At 52.6% G+C, this 20,231-nt stretch overlaps 1 protein-coding gene across 3 annotated transcripts; it reads right to left on the bottom strand.

The window, feature by feature from the left end:
• Window positions 1–226: 226 nt before the first annotated feature.
• TBC1D13 (TBC1 domain family member 13) lies at window positions 227–17,813 on the bottom strand. 3 transcript variants are annotated; one of them, XM_045883279.3, is made up of 12 exons: window positions 17,665–17,813; window positions 16,598–16,671; window positions 15,001–15,041; window positions 14,344–14,405; window positions 14,127–14,226; window positions 13,256–13,338; window positions 10,175–10,334; window positions 5,757–5,967; window positions 5,032–5,195; window positions 3,944–4,104; window positions 3,735–3,792; window positions 227–2,891 (listed from the first exon to the last, which is right to left on the bottom strand). In XM_045883279.3, the coding sequence occupies exons 1-12, from the start codon at window positions 17,685–17,687 to the stop codon at window positions 2,826–2,828; spliced, it is 1,203 nt and encodes a 400-aa protein (XP_045739235.1). In that variant the 5' UTR covers window positions 17,688–17,813; the 3' UTR covers window positions 227–2,825. The 3 variants fall into 3 exon arrangements, with proteins under 3 accessions (XP_045739235.1, XP_045739236.1, XP_064436076.1); XM_045883280.3 differs by lacking the exon at window positions 15,001–15,041 and having other exon boundaries at window positions 17,665–17,776; XM_064580006.1 differs by lacking the exons at window positions 14,344–14,405; window positions 15,001–15,041; window positions 17,665–17,813.
• Between the last annotated feature and the right edge of the window lie 2,418 nt (window positions 17,814–20,231).

Below are 20,231 nucleotides of genomic sequence, written 5' to 3'. Positions count from 1 at the left end.
CTTGCTGTGTAATCAAGTGGCATAGTACCTCTTTCCCTAGCCCACTGGCCCTTGCCCTCCAGCTGCAAATCGCAGTGGTTGAATGAGAAGACTTGAATAGACTCTTCCAACAAGAATTTCCCAGCCTTTTTCTTTGCCCACTCTGAGTCTCCTGACTCCATCCCTGCTCAGGCTTTTCCTTCTCCAAGATCTCAAAGGTTTCAGCCCATCACAGCACCAATGCCCATTGCAAAAAACACATGATTTATTAAAGACAACTTGTCATCAATCAACAGCACTGATTCAAGGAATAAAACTGATGAAAAGAACAAAAGCAGACTCACATTCTGACCCCGGAGTGAGACCTGCTGAGTTCATATAGCCCAATCTGTAAGTGTCCAAAGTCCTGGGGGCAGCTTCCCAATAGGGAAGCCTCAGACACTCTGGCTCTCAGGGCACCTCTCTGGAGAGTCTGGGAAGGGGGAATCACCAAGGGCCTGCCCTTTCCCCAGGCAGTATCCCACTGAGGAGTGCAGCCTAATCTGCACAGGGTCCCTGTGCTCGACCCTCATCCCAAAGTCAAGGAGAGAGCACTGGATCTAAACCTGCCACTGAGGCGAATCAGACGCAGTGATTCAAGTAGTATGGCCCCAGGAGGGAAGGCAGGGGGGGCAGGCAAGAGGGAATGCATCAGGTGTCCTGGGCAGAGTCTGCTGGGGCCCAGGCTGGGGCCCAAGCCTCAGGCTGTGAAGGGGTCAAAGTTGGGAATGAACCACCAGCTGACAAGTTCTGGGAAGAGGCCGAGCCAGGCTGCTGGAAGTGTGTCTCTGCGCCATGCTGGGGTCTTATGGTCCAGAGACGATACCAGCCCTCTCAGCAGCAGCCCTCCCCCGTCCCTTACCCTCAATTCCAGTACAGAGCTCACAGCCCTCCCAGCCAGGAACTGCTGGAAAATCAGGAAGGTCCCAGAGGCAGGGGGAGAGGATGCAGACTCTGACCTTGCAAAGACAGGAAGACTGTCTCCAACTGCTTTTTACCCTCCTGGCCCCACCCTTCACCTCCAAGTCAAGCATTAGCCAGTCTGCAATAAATAACCAGGGGTCTGAATAAATAGTAGAAAATCTCCCAAAGACTGTGTGTTGGGAGAAGAGGAGGCAAAAAGGCATGTGCATAACATCCCAGCAGCAGCCAAGGTACAGCTGGGATAGGAGCCATTGGCGGGCAGCTCTTCCCGGCCCACAGCCAGGCCTGGGCGGGCAGCACAAAGTCCTGGATGCCTGACTCGGGAAGGCGGTGGGGACAAGAGGGCCACCGCTGGCCAGTCTGAGGAGAGGCTGAGGACCCCCTGCTACATTGCCCAGCCTTCCAGACCCAAACCACCTGCCTCCTCACAAGAGGAGGAAGGGCTTGGTCAAAATAAGCCCACTCCTTGCACAGCCCAGTGGCAAGAGAAGCCAGTTGCTTCGCCCAGAGTGCCCCTGCCCCAAATCCTGGGAAGAGCCCAAGCAGGTGACCAGGGAAGGGCCAGCAGCTCCTTCACCCTGCTTGGGGGAGACACGCCTTTTCTGGCACCGACAGGATCCAGGGCTGTTAAACTCAGCTACCCCTCGCCCAGGGAGGCTCCCGCTGGCCCCACCTGCCCTTTATGGGCCTCACCACCCTGGGCCGGAACCTGGAAGCCACGGGAAGGACTACTCTTCTGAAGCACTTGGATCCCAACACCTGGCACAGTACCACTTTCCTGTCCTTTTCCTTTGGGAAACATGGGCCTTTAGGGGGAATCTCTGGAAGACTCAGCTCTCCCTCGTCTCCTTCTTCCAACCCTGGGCAGAAAGGAGGGTAAGGAGCCCAAAGCCTTGTAGGCCATCATTTCTCAGCAGCTTTTGTTCCCAAGATTTCTGTCGGGAGCAGATTCAGGGCCCTCTAGGGAGGCACTACGGCCTCCCTCCCAGTCTGTGGGACCCGGGGACCTAGGGCTGGGGATGGGAACAGGCCTCAAAAGTTGACCCCCAGGGACTTCGCCAGACTCCTCATTCTGTCTCTGGGGTTCATGGAATGGAGGGGAGCAGGAGGGGGAAGAGGCTGGGGATAAGGCACCCCAAGAGAGAAGGGCAGAGGGAAATGGAGAGAGGGGCAGACAGAACGAGACAGTCACACACACTCTGAGGGGAAGGGGACAGAGAAGAAAGACCTCAAAGGAGCAAAGATGCCCCCACCCCCCTCACACACACACTGCCCGACACCCACAGAGGAGCAGCAGATACCTGGGGGATGAGGACACACAGACACACCCACCCATGACTACAGACAGAAACACACTCAGTGGGAGAGGGACAGAGGTTGTGACCTGGGCCTGGCAGCTTCTTAGCTCCTTCACAGTGTCACCTTCCCCATGGAGAAGCCTAAGCACCAAGCCCCAGAAGAAGTGGTACTGGCTCATTTGCCAAGCACCTCCTGCAACCAGAGCCCAGAAGACCCGAGCAGGAGAGGGGGAAGGGAGCAGCAGAGGCAGGGAAGGACCCTTGCTGGCCCCCAGTGCCCCCAGTGTGCCCCAGCCCCAAGAAACTACCTCATGAGCTCCAGCCTTGCTCGGCAGCCTGGGCAAAAGGCCTCCAGGTCGAAGAGCAGGGAGGGAGCCAGGGCTGCGTGGTTAGAAAGGAGCATGGCACAGTGTGCCCCCAGCGGGAGCGGCCTAGGGTGAGGGAGCCAGATGAGGCGGCCTGGAGTGGGCCGGTCCTGCAGCTTCCCCTCGGGCTGGCTGGGATCCCAGAGGCTCTTGTGTGTCCCAGAAGCCAGGGCACAGGGGTCAGTGTCTTCTCTCCCAAACTGGGCCTCTTGCCAGCAGGCTACTTTGAGTCTTGGAGTTCCTTGGCTTTCTGTAGGATCTGGCAGACATCTGTGATGGGGTAATCCTAGATATGGGAAAAGTCAACAATATGCCTTTGAAGTCAGCTCACCCTTCGCCACCTCTGCCACACCCACGCCCTTCCCACTGGGCCCTGTCACCATGCTGGGCCCTGGGCCTCAGGGACAGGAACCACAGGCTACCAGGTGCCCCATTCTGCCCAAACCACTGCAGCCCTAACTGACCCAACCCAACCAGCACCAAAAAGTATCACAGCCCCTTCCTCAGGACCAGGACCACCCTCCCCCCATCTCTCTCCTGCCCTCAAACCCAAGTGCCGTTCATAACGAGCCTGAGAGTGGGCCAGACGTTGCTTATGCACTAGGTTCACTGGGTCACTTCATCAGTCTGAGGAGAAAGAGACTGTGACTAGGCCTCTTTTACAGACCCGGTCAATCCGATTACTGAAAACCAACCCCAGGCCAGGCACTGAAGAAAGCGAGGCCTGGAAAGGTTGTCACTTGGCTTGGGTCACGCGATTAGCACAGTGGCACCCAGAGCCGCTTTTGCGCCCACTTCTCAACCATTATGCCCCCCATCCTCCCCCAAGTCCGAGCCCTTGCACCACCAAGCGCTACGACGGACGAGGCGCCGCTATGTCCCAGCTGCGATGAACTCCTGTAGAGCGTCTGGTCCAGAGATACCGAGTCGTTCACTCAAGGTGACACCACACTCAAGTGGCAGAAGTGGGATTCAAACCCAGACCCAAACCAGATGCGCGTCAGGCGTCTGCACGCTTATGTCTCAGGGTCCCTGACCCCAGCTTGTAACAGCAGCTGGCGTGGGTGGCTGCCTGGTAAGTATGTGCCTCATGGCTAAAGACGGGGCTCGCCGCTCCAAACCCCATTACCTGTAGGAGCCGCATGTTTATGGTAAAGTCCCCTTCCAGCAACTGCTCCCGGATCAGTCTGAGGAAAACAAGCAGCGAAGGTGCTGGAACCCCGGGGCCGCAGACTGCAGGCCCAGCGGGCCCCTTCCCGCTCCCTCCTCCCCAGCTGCAGTGGCTCACTCCTCATGAGGGCAGCCCCTGCCCACCCCTCTGCTGGCGGTCACACTCACATGAGCATGGCGCAGCAGACCAGGAGGAGGAATTCGAAACGGTTGTCGTCGGCGAAGAGGGAATCCCAGATACGGATGACGTCGGGCAGCAAGAACTCCTGGGACAGCAGCAGTGTCAGCCAGCGGAAGGCGAAGAACTGGGGCTTGATGTTCTGCTCTTGCTGGGGAGACAGAGGCGTGGGGTGGGGTGCTCGGCTGCCACGCAGGGCGACGCGGCCTATCACACCGGCCGCATGTGCCCACCAGGCACGCTGAGTGGGCAAGGGCACTGGGGCCGGCCAAGGGGCATCCGCCAGCCAGTGCCGCCAGCTCTTCCAATTTTGCAAGAGAAGCCAGAAATCCAAGCTTTTATGTAAGCTCTCTAGATTTACAAACGATGGCTCTAATTCTTTTAAAATAGGGTACGGATTATAATCTTGGATTTAGAGGCAGACAGACCCATTATCGGGCACTTACTAATAAGCCTGGCCTTGTGCTTAGCATGTGAAATAGATCATTTATTTCCTCCACACCGCAGACTTACAGGGCCGTCATTCCCCAGAGAGATGAGCCCTCGGGTCAGCCCCAGTGAATGTTAACTGAAAAACTGTGACAAAACAGCAAAAACATAATTCTGTATCTGTTTAAAAAGACCTGTTTATAGGTATTTTTTTATTCAAACGATTTTTGTTTATACATACAGTTTCTCTTCACAAAACTGTTTTCTGAAATAAACAGGAATGCCACTCCATTAACTTTGAAGATCATTTTTCATTTTTAAAAATGATGTTCGTACTTTTTTCTCAGAGGACTGCTACCAGGCTCAAGTCATTCAGCGTATGGTAAACACCCTGCGCCGTGCCTGGCACACGACGGGCACCCTACCAACTTCCTCTTCACGCCCAGCCTGCTAAGCTCCCACGTCAACGGCTGCCTCAGTCTCCCAGCCGCACCACAGAGCTTGGGCCAGCACTCCCCAGCGGGAGCAGCCACTTTCCATCCCCAGACTCATGCCAGACCTTGCCCTGGGCCTGGGGTGCTCAGGAGGCCCCCTGCCTGTGCCCCTTCCTGTCTGTCTGCCTTGGCCCAGGGGTCCTGGCGCTCCTCACCAGTTTCAGGTAGAGTTCCATGTCCTTGTCCTTCAAGGTAGAGTACACCTTTTCCATCTTGTAAGTGATACCACATTGTGAGTCATCCAGGCTCTTGATGAAGTTGTCCCGGATCTCAGCCATGAGGTTGGTGAAGCAGAAAAAGGTGTCTGCCTCGGCGTGCTCTGGGCGACAGGGGCAGGGGGAAGGCAGCTGCAAGGGAACTGATGCTCGCCCGAGTCCCACCCCATCTCTCACGAACGTGGTAGCTTCCCTCTTTACCTCTGAGCCTCTCTAGGCCACCCACCCTTCTGGTCAGGCTCAGGCCCTCCTCTCTCCTTGACCATGCTCCACCCCCAAACTAAGGACATCGTGTCGTCTCATGTCTTCTGGCAACACTGTACTTTCGCTTAGCAACTATCACATGCTCTTCTGATGACATCTTTCCAATCATTATTTAATTCCTTGTCAATCATTCAGCTTCCTATATGTACATCTCATCTCCTCTACCACAATTTCAGTTACAAATACTGAGATCAGTAAGCTTCCAACATTCTAGAAAGCCTGAGCTGCCAAGGATCTCAGAGACCATCCAGGTCAACTCTTCACATCTGATGGAGGGGAGACGGAGGCCCAGAGAGGGGAAGTGAGTTGCACAGCCTGATAAGGCCCATTATCCTGGCTTTCCTTGGTCCATTTTTCTAGGGAGCCACATGAGGGATGTGGGCAGCCAAGAGCCCTTTTACCTTTCCACTCGCTGTTGGGGTCGGTGGCGAAGGTATAATAGAGGGGCCCCACGATCTCATTCATGCCCTGCACGTAAGCGATGCCAGGGTTGAGCTTGGCGTAGATGAACAGGATGCGCTCCACCACCTCCCAATGGGCCTCGCAGCCGTTGGGCAGCACCTCATACTCATTCAGGGATGATGGCGCAGAGTTCTTGTGTGGGGAGCTCATCTGCGGGAGGAGAGGAGCCGGTAAGGTGGGTGGCATGACAGATAATGTGTTCTCACCAGAAATGTTTTGCCATTCAGCCTAGACTCAACTTCCAGCTTATGGGGAATACATAGCAAAGCGGAACATGTCCAATACCATGAGGAGAAATGAGCAGACAAATCCAGAATGTGGGATATTCCACAAGACAGTTGGACTAAAGTCTAATTTATGGTGATAAAGGCTACAACAATGCTTACCTCTGAGGTGAGGGCGTACTGACTGGGAATGGACATTAAGGAACATTCTGGATGATGGAAACGTTCAGTGTCTTGATTGGGTTGGCAGTTACAAGGTATATACGTAAGAAAAAGTTCATCCAGTTGTATACTTAAGATCTGTGCATTTTACTGCATGTAAGTTATACTTTATTTTATTTTTTTTAAATTTTATTTCTTTATTTGAGAGAGAACGAAAGTAACCACAGAGGGAGAGGGATCACAGAGGCAGAGGGAGAAGCAGACTCGCCGCTGAGCAGAGAGCCCGATGCAGGGCTCGATCCTAGGACACTGAGATCATGACCTGAGCCGAAGGCAGACGCTTAACCGACTGAGCCCCCCCAGGGGCCCCATAATTTACTTTTTTAAAAAACCTTTAAATAGGGGCGCCTGTGGGGCTCAGTTGGTTAACCATACAACTCTGGATTTCGGCTCAGGTCATGATCTCGGGGTCCTGGAGTCAAGCCCCGCATCGGCTGTGGGTCAGACTCCTGCTCAGTGGGGAGTCTGCTTGTCTCCTTCTCCTTCTGCCCCTCCCCGACTCGCTCACATGACGTGCTTGTGCTCTCTCTGAAATAAATAAATCAAAAACAAAAACAAAACAAAAAAACCGAGAACAAACCTTTAAATATGTCAAAAACAGACAACTGGCCCAGACTCTTCAAAAAGTCAAATACTATGGTTGGGGGGAGAGTAGAGGCTGCCTCCAGATCAGAAGACTACAGAACATAACGTCCCAATGCAACACATACACCTTGACTGGGTCCTGGTTGGGAAGTCAAACAACAAAAATATTCTCAGCACCACGGAGGACATCTGATCATGGACTGGATATTGGGCGTTAGTATGGAATTATCGTTAATCTTCGTAGATGTGATGGTGGTGAGGAGGATGTCCTCATTCCCAGGAGACGCCTGCTGAAATACCTGGGGGTGAGGCTCAGGGCATGTGCAACTTACTCTATCTATAGAGAATATACCCACAAATCTGGCAAAAAGTTAACAACTGTTGAATTTAGGTGGAAAGTATATAGTTGGGCATTGTACTCTTCTTTCAACTTTTCTGAAAGTTTCAGATTCTCTTTTTTTTTTAAGTTTTATTTATTTACGTCATTTCTACACCCAGTGAGGGGCTCGAATTCACAACCCTGAGATCAAGAGTCACATGCTCTACCAACTAAGCCAGCCAGGCGCCCCTCAGATTTTTCATTAAGAAAAAGTTGAGGGGGGAGCCTGGGTGGCTCAGTCGGTTAAGCATCCAATTCTTGGTTTCAGCTCAGGTCATGATCTCAGGGTTGTGGGATCCAGCCCCGTATCAGGCTCCGTGCTAAGCAGGGAATCTGCTTGAGATTCTCTTCCTCTTCCTCTGTATCTCCCCTGAATGCATGCACATACTCTCTGTCTCTCACTCTCTGGCTCTCTAATATAAATCTTAAAAAAAAAAAAAAAAAGTTGGGAGATAAATATAAGAGGATCCCTGCTACAGCGGAGATCTTCATGCACCAGAGCCAAGGTCTCCAACAGGAGTGCCAGCAGAAGCCTCAGGGGCTCTGCAAAGAGTCAGGTGCCTGGGGTTCCCAGTGTGAGAGAGCTACAGGCCAACGGAGATGGGACAGCGTATGCTGCCATCCGGGAACACAGGGTCCTGAAGACAAAGTCCGTCTCCCATCATATACACGTGTGTACACGTGCACTCACACACACATCACCAACATTTACTGAGAGCTTTCTAAGTGCAGGACGGTGCCCTACAAGAATTCCGCCATTAAATCCTCTGTACAATCTACAGTATCTGCTCAACATTATTTTCAGGATGAGGAAACTGAGGCTCAGAAATGTTAGGTCACTCGGGGCGCCTGGGTGGCTCAGTCGGTGAAGCATCTGACTTTGGCTCAGGTCATGATCTCAGGGTTCTGAGAGTCTGCTGTTCCCTCTCCCTTTGCCCCTCCCCCTGCTCTGTGCTCTCTTTCTCTCTCACTCTCCCTCTCTCAAATAAATAAGAAAATCTTAAAAAAAAAAAGAATGTTAGGTCACTCATCAAGGCTCACATCACATGGTGGCACTAGGACTCGAACTCAGACTGGCTGACTTCAGAGCCTGAGGCCAAGACCTCAGAGAAGTGCTTTCCAGCCTTCCAAAAATCTGCAGAGTCACGACCTCATTTCATCCTCTTGGCAATTCAAAAGCCAGGAGAAGAGAAATGATTATGCCCAGTTTATAGAAGAGGAGACAGAGGCCCAGAAAGGTGAGCTGGTATTACTGCCCCAAAGTCAGATGGGTGTTCAACTTGAACTGTCCAACCACAGGCCCCAAGGTCCAGGAATGAAGCCTCTGGTCGGGTTCTCTGCCACCAGGACCAGATCAAAACCAAGTGGCTAAGAGCTTGGCTCTCAGACCCCAATTACTATAGTGAAATGAATGAAGTCAGGTCCCCACCTTGCCCTGTAGCTAGGATATCAGCAGTAAAAGAGCTGCCCACAAAACCAATCGTTCTGCGCCCTCCGGCCCACGCAACTCTGTCCTAGGCACAGGGCACCCTGGGATCAGCTGTAACTGCCTGTCACCCCTGTAGCAGAAAATGGCTGCTCTTCTAGAGACACAGAGACCTGATCACCATTCTACTTGGGGGGACAAAAGCTTCTGCAATATTATCTGTCACTAGCTTGTTGGAGATTACAGAGAAGGGTTTTTCCACTGTTGGGAGGACAATGGAAAGTTTTGAGGAACAAGTTGGGAGTTCCACATACCAAAGCATAGGTGTAAATTAAGGAATAAGGTAATATGCTTCATCTGGCTACAGGCAGCTTCTCAGAGTTACGGAATCTGCTAGAAGAATGGGATTCAAATGCTCAGCGTGACTTGGCCAGCACAGGTCCCATCAGTTCTAGCTCCTGGGGCACCTGCCTGGCTCAGTCAGCAGGGCATGTGATTCTTGATCTCAGGGTTGTAAATTTGAGTACCGCACTGGGTGTAGAGATTCCTTAAAAAAATACAATCTTAAAAAAAAAAATTCTAGGGCGCCTGGGTGGCTCAGTTGGTTAAGCAACTCCTTCGGCTCAGGTCATGATCCTGGAATCCCAGGATCGAGTCCCGCATCGGGCTCCCTGCTCAGCAGGGAGTCTGCTTCTCCCTCTCCCGCTCCCCTCTCTTGTGCTCTGTCTCTAAAATAAATAAATAAAATCTTTAAAAAAAAAAAATTCTAGCTCCTAAGTCCCTCAGCTCTACCCCCACCCCCCATTCTACCCTGGCCTTCACCTGCCTTTGCCTGGACAAGGCAGCTGCCTCCCAACCTCCATTCTACTCCCCGATCAATAGCCCCACAGGGACCACAGCAATTCTTTATGAAGGCAGACTCGAATCATGTTACTGGCCTGCCTAGAACGCTGCAAGGCTCCCAGCCCTCAGGACAAAGGCCCTAGGCAGCCTCACCACCACTGATCTTGCCAGCATACTCCAGGAGCCCCGCCCCTAGCCAGGCTGGACCCCACCATTCCCTGAGCACACCACGCTCTCTCCTGCCTGAAGCCTCCGCTATACCCTCCTCTCCGCCCGGAATGAGCTTTCCTCCTAGTTCTTGGACGCTCGGCTTAAACGTCACCTCCTCAGGGAAGTCTTCCTGGACACCCAGGCCCAATCAGCTCCCCACCACCATCACTGCTCCCACCACACTTTCCCATCAATGTGTAATTACTTTTTCAAGAGCCATCTCCTCTGCTGCTCCTTCACCACACAGCAGGGCCCTCCCCCAGCACCCCTTACACCCAGCTTTTGACACCTGACTTGCAGAAAGAGTCCCAGAGGCGGAACTGGCAGAACCATGTTACCCAAAGTTGCTGTGGGTAACTGCCAGGGCAGATGGTCACAGGCCTGACGGCCAGTGGCCAGGGCTCCACGGGAAGCATGGAGGAAAAGGCTGTCGCGGGGAGTCCCTGGGGCCCCCAGGTTGGCTCTCACATTTGTGACCCCACTCCGGTTCCGGGCCACTGTCTGGGATTTCAGTGTTGTCTGTTCCACCCGCTTCCGAAGGGTCTCAAACTCATTCTGGGGGTCCAGGATAAGGAGGCAGGGGTACTCGGTGGCTCTCTGGAAGAAAGATATGTCTGGGCACAACCTCCTGTCAAGAGGGAAGAGGGGAGAGTTCTGTTACTCAGGGTGGAGGTTTGGGAAATTCCATCAGCACCCTACTGCGGAGTGTGCTCCAGTATCCCAAAAGGCATTTTTTCTGTGTTTTTTAAAAAAATAACATTTTATTTTTAGAAGTTTAGTTTTTAAAGAGCAATACACTGAGGCGCCTGGGTGGCTCAGTCATTAAGCGTCTGCCTTTGGCTCAGGTCATGATCCCAGGGTCCTGGGATCGAGCCCCGCGTCGGGCTCCCTGCTCAGCGGGGAGCCTGCTTCTCCCTCTCCCACTCCCCCTGCTTGTGTTCCCGCTCTCGCTGTGTCTCTGTCAAATAAACAAAATCTTTAAAAAAAAAAAGGAGCAATACGCTTATTATATATGTATACACACACATACACACACACATGCAAAAATATACCCATATTCTTATGTGTTATCTGCAAATAGATACACACACACATATAAATTTTTTAAGTGTCCTTATGATCTTATAATCCAACTCTTCTCTTAAACCACAAACATCTCTCCACGTCAAAAATATTTATCTAGGGATGCCTCGGTGACTCGGTCAGTTAAGTGTTTGCCTTCAGTTCAGGTCATGATCCCAGGGTCCTGGGATCTAGTCCCACATCAGGCTCCTTGCTAATCGGGGAGCCTGCATCTTCCTCTGCCTGCCACTCCCCCTGCTTGTGCGTGCACGCACCCATGCGCTCTCTAACAAATAAATAAAATCTTTTTTTTTTTAAGATTTTATTTATTTATTTGACAGAGCGATATAGCAGGAGAGGGAACACAAGCAGGGGGAGTGGGAGAGGGAGAAGCAGGCTTCCCGCCGAGCAGGGAGCCCGATGCGGGGCTCGATCCCAGGACCCTGGGATCATGACCTGAGCCGAAGGCAGTCGCTTAACGACTGAGCCACCCAGGCACCAAATAAATAAAATCTTTAAAAAATTATCTAATATGCACAGGTGTTCAATGTAGTATGGTTTGAAATGGCCACACTGCATATTGTACAACAGGACAGCACATACAGCTGACACAGGAAGATGTCCAAGACAGAAGGAGAGGAAAAATCAAGGTGGGAGACAGTTTCTAGAACGTAACTGAGTTGGTTTGGTTTGGTTTCCGGTCTGAGGTATAACTGAGGTGTAACCAGGGTGAGTTTAAGGCACCAAGCTTTTCTCGTGTACGTACGGCAGCGGAGACATGTTCTCCAGACTTCTTACACAGAGCACATTGCCAACTTGCCCTCCAGAAACACTGGGCAGGGCGCCTGGGTGGCTCAGTTGGTTAAGCAACTGCCTTCGGCTCAGGTCATGATCCTGGAGTCCCGGGATCGAGTCCCGCATCGGGCTCCCTGCTCAGCGGGGGGTCTGCTTCTCCCTCGGACCCTCTTCCCTCTCGTGCTCTCTGTCTCTCATTCTCTCTCTCAAATAAATAAAATCTTAAAAAAAAAAAAAAAAAAACAGAAACACTGGGCAATGTGCTGCCATCGCTACCAGCATGAGGCAGAACCTGTTTCTCCAGAACCAGGTTCAAGACATGGTTCTTGACTCCCAACTGTTAAGATGCCTTGTGGACAGAAGCTGCCCCAACAACAGCCTGAGAACGCAGGGGACAAGCCCTTCTGCATCATGGCTGAGCGGCGCTGGGCTGGGTGCCCACGGGGGCCTTCTGAAGATGGGCCTGGGCAAAATGAGCAGAGACGGAGCAGCACCCAGGGTGGCGAGGGCCTGGGGACACAGCTAACACCCGCTGAAGGCGGAACTAAAACCAGGAAAACAGACTGCAGAACCCTGGCTCCAACCACTCAGCCCCACTGCAGACAAGCTCCCTTCTAGCTCCTCACGCGGCCTTGTGGGAGATCCCGCCCGCTGCCAGACCCACCAACCCCACAGGACAGCACAAGCGTGTTTCCACATTTCTCTGCCAAGTGGAAAAGCATACCCACATACACACCGTAGCTCACAACTTTTCAAAAAACACACATCTGACCCTGTCACTCCTATGCTTAACACCTTTGCACGACTGCGCCATGTCCTTAGGATCAAGTCCAAGGTCCAACCCCTGCCTCCCTGTAGTGTGGCTTTAAGAACACTGGCCTCCACACTGCTCCTCGAACGTGCTTCCGTGGGCTGCCCAGGGCCTTCCTGCAGGCAGCTGCCCCCAACCACGACCTTTCCCTCCCTCTTTCCCCAAGGCCTCCCACTCCTGAGACCTCACCCAAGGCTTCCCCCAAAGTCTTTTTTTTTTTCCTTTTAAGATTTTATTTATTTGACAAAAAGACAGACAGAGAAAGCACAAGTAGGCAGAGCGGCAGGCAGAGGGAGAGGGAGAAGCAGGCTCCCGGCTGAGCAGGGAGTCTGATGCGGGGCTCAATCCCAGGACCCTGGGATCATGACCTGAGCCGAAGGCAGATGCTTAACCAACGGAGCCACCCAGGCGTCCCGGCTTCCCCCAAAGTCTTAAAGCACCCTGAACTCTCCCCTCAGAGCATTTACCACAGATACTAATTACTCGGAAGATCTGTCTTGCTGAACGACTGTCTTCCCGTCCTCCCCACCAGGTTCTAAGCTCCTAAGAGGGATGATGTCTGTCAACTCCATGCTCAACCCGGAGCTTGGCACGGAGCCTGCCGTATAGTAGGGCCTCAGTATCTGCTCCAGGAATGGTCAGATGAACCCATACACGCCTGGGGCACCAATGCCACTGAGGCAGGGAGGAAAGAGCGTCAGGCACTCGCCTTGCTTGCCAGCCCCATTCACAGGCCGACATCGCTGGCGCCTGGACCCACCTACTGGATGACCCACCAGTTCCTCAAACACCCACCTGTGGGCGTGGGCCGGAAAGCACAGGACTGGGAAACTCCCCAACAGTCCCATGGGCCAGCCCCTGACCCCCAGGGCCCCGCTTACCGGACGTCTTTGTCGATCTGCAGCAGCACCTCGTTGTCCTTGAAGTACGTGTTCCACCGGCTCTCAGGGTTGGGGTTGAGCGGCTGTGGGGAGAGAGTCAGCTGCTCTGTCCCAGGTCCGACTAGGACGTCAGGGGGCAGACCCCAGTCTGGGGGCCTGGGCAGAGGCCCCGCTGAGGCTCTGAGACAACCTGTAAGCTATGCGGGGAGCCTCCCACGTCACGTCCAAACTCCAAGCGGAGCCCTGCAGTCTGCTCTGACGATATCCCTGCTGGCCAGGGAGCGTCCCTTCCATCTGCGGCTACCGCTCTCCCACGCCGCCCATACCAGGTGCTGCTCAACGCTTGCTGAGTGAATGCTCGTTGTATCACTAGGTCTCTTCGAATCTGATTCACCAACGCTCTGAATCGCTGATCCTAATCCTCAGAGCATGGGCCTGGGTCCATCCATCCCCACCTCCTGCCCACGGGGAGGGGCTCGGTATTGGAGGAGAGCATGAGGCTTCCTCCAGGCCACAGGAAGATAGTCTATTCTCACTCCTGCCCTGCTCTGACTTTCTTCAGCTATAAAACCAAAACCTTCCCTGGGGAACGGAGGTGAGGAGGAAAGGAGACAGAGCCCACACGGAGGAGCAGGCTCAGTGCTACGCACACACTCAGAGCCCCAGCTGTGACTTACATTCCTGACTGGGTCCGGGGCCTGGGAAACAGAAGGGAGAGACAACAGCCTTCACGGGCCAAGCAGCCCGAGGCAGAAAGGAGGGGACCCAGATTGGCTACACCTGTCCCCTGGGGTTGGGGGGACCTGCCAGCTCCAAAGCCTGCACCCCTCCCTACTCTGCAGCCTCGGTCCCTGCGGCCACCCTTACTCACATGGTCCTCAAAGGTTACATCCTCCCTGGACACACCCATGTTGGCCTTGGCAATGCCAGGCTGGATAATCATTTCCCTCAGGAACTGAGAATATAGCTCCCTGTGGAAGAGAAGAGGAGAGACGGATGATCCCAAAGGTCCCATCCAGGAAGAATGGATCAGAGAAGTAACAACAGGAGGCAAGACCTATTGTCATCCCCCTTTCTCATGGTCTCACCTCTGCTTGGCCAGGATGGAGGTCCATGAGGCTCTTTCCAAGGGGAGGTAGTTCAAGAGAATCTGCACAGAGGGAGAGGAACAAAGCTCTGGCGACTCTCCAGTTCAACCCCAGACAGTAGACGGAGGCTGACCAGCCTCAAGGAAAACGTCTAATAAAGCCCAGAGAAGACGAGATGGGCTGAAACCCACGAATGGAGGCGTGGGCTAGGGGTAGCCTCCCCGTTGCTCTCCACTGCCTCCCTCCTCCTTTATCCCAAACCAGCCCTTTCCACTGCTTTTCTTCACACCGACTCTTCCAAATGATAATAAAACCTGGTGCTCAAAGAGGCTGGAAACCCAGACACTGGGCTTTGGCTCCCACCTCAGCTAAAAGCCATGGATAGAGCATGGCCTTTTTTTTGGTCCCATGAAGCATCACTTCTGCTGCACTGTATGGACCAGGAAGAAGAGGCCTTCACTGGCACTACAAAGCATTCCATCCCCAAGGCGATCCTGGAGGGAATGCCAAGAAGAACAGAAAACCCACAACTTCCCAGAAAAGTTTCCGCGAATAAGCAAGGAAAGGCGCAGAACAAGAAGGGGCCGGGGTGGGGGCAGCCCATGCAGGAACCCAAGGACTCTTGGCAGAGCAGACGCCCCAGCCCAGCACACCCACCTTCCAGCAGAGGCACCGCAGTCCGCCCTCACAGGGGATGCCTGTGGACACAGCAGGCAAGAGTCACGCCCCAGGCCAGAGCCCCCGGACCCCCCAGTCCTCCACCTCAGAGCCAGTTGGCAGGGAATGGAGTGGGCAAGAAGTACTTCTTCAAGGATCATTTTCTGTCAGAAAGATGACTGGACTGGATGCTAATCCTGTGTATTTCTCCCTATGACCCCTGCCTCCAGCCCAGAGCTCCCTGTGTGTGGAATGTTCTTTTAACACCTTCTCATTCCTCAGAGCAGCATTTACCCACCACCACCTCTTCCCAGTCAAAGTCAGATCTCTTGTTACAAACCATAATGGTTCCGTGACTTCTCCTTCATAGTGTCCATCACAGTCGGGACTGTTTAACATAGTCTGTGTATATATTTAACATCTGTAACCTCGACCACTGGGTAAGCCCCAGAAAGACAAGAGCCATATGTGTCTTATAGTCCCTGTCCCCAGCACGGGGCACAGCACACAGAAGGCTTACCATAGATATTTGTGGAACATAAGTTAAGCTATAAATGGTAAGTGCTTGGTGCCTAATGGACACTACTTCACTTAATCCTCATTAGAACTCTAGTAAATAGGAAAGATTAGCACTGTTGTCCTCATCTTACAAATAAAGGAACCTATCTGTAATGACAGAGCACTCAAGGAGTCAAACACAGGTCTGTCTTAACTCTACAGCCCAAACTCAACCACTCCCCCGGAATGGCTCCCCTGAGGCCTGGTAGATTCTTCAAATACACATCCCATGACCCCTCAAGGTCTTCGGGGTCTAATACCACTCCTGAACAAAAAAACAAACTCCTCCTGTAATACTGTCAGGAAGCTTGCTAAAGCAGCTGTTGCTCTAGGACCCCGAATACCGCGATCAGGAGCAAATGCCCCCACCTCAGAATCTGTATGGGGAGGAGAAGAGCAACTCAAGAATTCCTTGCTGACAAAGTCACAAGGACGGAGCAGTTAACAAGAACCTGCACACAACACCTTAGGGTGTTTTAAAATACCTTAGGGTATTTTAAAAGATAAGCAAAAATCTCTGTGCAGGAAGGGTAACCAGGCTGGGGAGGGCAAAGTCAAACGTTGCTGAAGTTCAGCTCCTAGAGTCAGGGTCTCAAGGCCTTCACAAAAGTTCACAATTGCCTGAGTCAGCTTTGATCCCCAAGCCTGGGAGAGAACCAGGAACTGCTCCGCAGCTAACCAAATTCTACAACACAGGAAGTTTGCTGAGGAGTGAGGAAGACACTGCAGTGGCCCCAGGCTCAAGTCTCCTCCCGCTCCAGCTTCCCGCGTTCAGCCCTCTCCAGTTACTCTCGGCAAGCGGCAAGCAGCAAGCACCACTTAAACGCCAGGAAACATCCAGGGCCCACAGGCATGCCCTTGGTGGTCAGGGTTGTCAAGGGTTGTTTCAGAGTCACAGAATCTGGAGAAGGCCCCAGGAGGCAGCCTGGCCCCCAGAACTGACCAGGTGTGGCCTTGGGTACCTTCCCCTCCATTCTAACCACACACAATGTTGCTCTAGGGAAACCCTGAACCCGGAGAGCTGCCGCTTACCACTTACCACTAAAACTGAGTTCCCGAAGCTTTTCCAAGGCGATGGTGGGCTCCTTCAGGACATCGTGGAAATCTGCAATCCTAGAAGGCGGGATGGGGAGGCAAGTGAAGCACACCCAAACCCCACCGTGACAGACTTTGTGATCACTCCTGAAGCCCAAAGCTCTCATATCACCAGTCTTCAACTTGTTCCCCCCCATCCCTTCAGGACAGAAAAAGAGCAAAGCTCAGTCAAGGTCCTGGCCAAAGGCATCTTTGTGGGAACGACAGAACTACAGATCACTTATTCCTCCAAACCCAGAAACATAATATATTCTTGTCTAGAGGTTCTCAAATGAACATCATGAAATTAAACACATTTCTAATATATAGTGAGCTAGCATTTCTTGAGCACTTCCTGCTGGCCAGACCCAGCCCACAGGGCCACTATCTGAACTCAAGGAACCCTAAGAACCAGCAGTAACATGATCCCTAGACAACGGGCCTGTGTAATTGGCTCGCAGCTCTCCAGGCTCAAAAATAAAACCATTAGAAGACCTCTGGTCTCACCCGCAGGCAAGGACAAAAGGTTTAAAGAACAAGTCGTGGAGGAAAATTGAAGAGTGCGCAAAATTTGGCCGGTGCTGCGGGATTTGGCCTGGGGGAGGGGAGACTGGAGAATCCAGGTTCTCCAACTTGCCTTGTAAGAAACGGGCCAGGGGGACGGGAAGCATTTGGAGGGGAGGGTACTGGGGCAGAGGATTAACAGGGGAGACAAAAACGGGGGGGTGTGGGGGATGGGGAGCTGGGGAACAGGGCATCGAGGCCCTGGATGAGGAAGACCCGAGGGCAAGAGGGAAACCCGGGGTCCAGGATGAGGGAGAGAGGGATGGGGTGACACCGAAGCCAAAGAGGTGCCTCCGCTCCGTGCCCTCTCTGGCCCACAGGCAATGAGGTTGGAAAGTGGGCGCCCGAGACCCTCTACCGGGAGGAGGGGGTCCCCGACTCCTGGCGGCACCTGCGCCCCCCTCCGCAAGGCAGAGGGGGCGGCCTGACGAGGACTGGTGTGGCTGGGTCGGCCCCCGCGGCCCTTACCTGCTCTTGTGCAGACTCGACATGGTGTTGACTTCCGGATCCCCCCGCTGCCTCCGCCGCCTCCACGGTCGCCGCCGCCCCCTAGGGAAGCGGGGCTCTCCGCAAAGACCTCCGACCGGAAACGCAGCCGCCGACGCGCGCGTTCCGTCTCGCCCCGCCCCCTCGGCCGGGCCCCGCCCCACTCGCGTGCCGCCCCTCCCCCACAGCCGCGGTCGAGCCCGGAGGGTGCCGGGAGCACGCCCCTGCCCCAGCCACCGCCCCCACCGGCCCACGGGCCCCGCCTCCCAAGTTAAGGACGAGCAGACCGTGTGCCCGAGGCCTATTCTTTGCGCTTCCCTGGGCCTCAGTTTCCATCTACGCCGTATACCTGTCACCCTGTCCTCTTCCTTACCCGGCCCTCGCCGGCAATAAGCTGTGGCGTCATTGTTTCGGAAATGTGGACCTTCCCTGCTAAGCTATACAGGCCTCCAGGCGGGTCTTTTCACTGCTGAGTCCTCGACGCCTAAGACAGTGCCCACACCGAGCAGATGGCTCCATAACTGTGTTTCAGTAACTATCGGATGGACGAGCAGGACTATAGATCAGTGTTTCCTTGGCTTTTGGAGTTGATGAACATGAAATTTACCGTATCAGAACAATAGAAAAAGAAAGCCAAGATTTCAGGATCCTTCCTGAGAAAAGACAGTTGGCAGCCTCACAATGATTTTCTCTACACATATGTGTGCATATGTGCATAATTGTCTTTTTTTTTTTTTTTTTTTTTTTCTTAATTTATCCACTGATGGGTGAAAACCTTGTCCCTGGACTGGGAAACCTCAAACCCACCCTCCAGCTCTCGGGACTTCTCCGCTCCACGAAGCCCGCGCACAGATCTGTCCCTTTATTTGCCAGTCCCACGAATCCTCCTCCCACTTGTGTGCTAGATACTGAGCTAAATGTTTCTGTAGAATACAAAGATTAAGTTATTGTATGAAATACAAGAAATAAATAAATGTCATAATTGCACAACAGGAAAAAAATATTTTTCCAGATAAAAAGAGTATCAGCCAGGGGCGCCTGGGTGGCTCAGTCCTTAAGCCTCTGCCTTCAGCTGGGGTTATGGTCCCAGGGTCCTGGGATAGAGTCCTGCATGGGGTTCCCTGCTCAGCGAGGAGCCTGCTTCTCCCTCTGCCTCTGCTGCTCCCCCTGCTTGTGTTCACTCTATCTCAAATAAAGAAATAAAATCTTAAAAAAAAAAGAATATCAGCCAGCCCTGTAAAATGTTGGTTAGGAAGACAAGGAAAAACACAAATGGTATGTTAAGAAAATTGCAGGCAGTTGGCTATCATTTAAAAAAAAAAAATAGGGGCGCCTGTGTGGCTCAGTTGGTTAAGCGACTGCCTTCAGCTCAGGTCATGATCCCACGGTCCTGGGATAGAGTCCCGCATCAGGCTCCCTGCTCTGCGGGGAGCCTGCTTCTCCCTCTCCCACTCCCCCTGCTTGTGTTCCCTCTCTCGCTGTGTCTCTCTCTGTCAAATAAATAAATAAAATCTTTAAAAAAAAAATAAAGTCCTATTTCTATCTCACATCTGACACAAAAATAAATTCTAGATGAATTAGAGCTCTGCAAGGGGAAAATCTATGGGATTAGAAGGAATATATAGAAAAATGTTTAGGGCGCCTGGGTGGCTCAGTCGTTAAGCGTCTGCCTTCACCTCAGGTCATGATCCCAGGGTCCTGGGATCGAGGCCCACATGGGGCTCCCTGCTCGGCAGGAAGCCTGCTTCTCCCTCTCCCACTCCCTCTGCTTGTGTTCCTGCTCTTGCTGTCTCTCTCTCTGTCAAATATATAAAACCTTTAAAAAAAAAAAAGAAAAGAAAAATGTTTATAATCTTAGGGAAGAGAGACATAAGACCCAGAAGCCACGAAAGATAAGACAGATAAATAACTACATAAAATTTAAAATCTCGATGTGGCAAAGTAAAAGAAAAACATCAGTAGGGGAAAACATACACCACCCTTTGTGATAAAATGTGAATCTTCCTAACATATATGGAGTTTGTTTTTTAAAGATTTTTATTTATTTATTTTACAGATAGAGCGAGAGAGCAGAAGCAGGGGGAGCGGCAGGCAGAGGGAGAAGCAGTCTCCCAGCTGAGCAGGGAGCCTGATGCGGGGCTCGATCCCAGGACCCTGAGATCATGACCTGAGCCAAAGGCAGATGCTCAACCGACTGAGCCACCCAGGCATCCCAGGGTATTGGAATTTTAAATAGTGGGGTCCAGAAAGCTGCTCTGAGGTAACATGTAAAGAAACATCTGAAGGAGGTAAGACAGCAAAGCTTATAAACAGGCACTTCAAAGAAGAAATAATGTTTCACCAAAGCCTGAAATGACTTGGGCTTACGCTGAGATGAGTATGAATTGAACAACCATCTTCTTCCTCTTGGATGGCATTTATCGCACCCACCATCACTGGGCTGTGGAAGAATAGACCTCTCTCGAACAGGTTTAAAGTGAGTTAAACCGATACAGCTTTTTTCCAGAGCAATTTAACAAGTACTAATATGATTTTTTAATTTATTTTTA

This window comes from Mirounga angustirostris, unplaced genomic scaffold, assembly GCF_029215605.1.
Source record: "Mirounga angustirostris isolate CCGP_5_RB_7025 unplaced genomic scaffold, mMirAng1.0.hap1 SCAF_15, whole genome shotgun sequence".
NCBI classification, from domain to species: domain Eukaryota; kingdom Metazoa; phylum Chordata; class Mammalia; order Carnivora; family Phocidae; genus Mirounga; species Mirounga angustirostris.
This window is presented reverse-complemented; position numbering and strand designations above follow the sequence as displayed.

Excerpts from the sequence above, each read along its gene's own strand:
- TBC1D13 (XM_045883279.3), bottom strand. The coding sequence starts at position 17,687 with ATGTCGAGTCTGCACAAGAGCAG. Across the intron at positions 5,968-10,174 it reads ACCGGAGTGGGGTCACAAAT|ATGAGCTCCCCACACAAGAA; the intron begins GTGAGAGCCAAC and ends CTCCTCCCGCAG. Across the intron at positions 4,105-5,031 it reads TGGAACTCTACCTGAAACTG|CAAGAGCAGAACATCAAGCC; the intron begins GTGAGGAGCGCC and ends CTGTCTCCCCAG.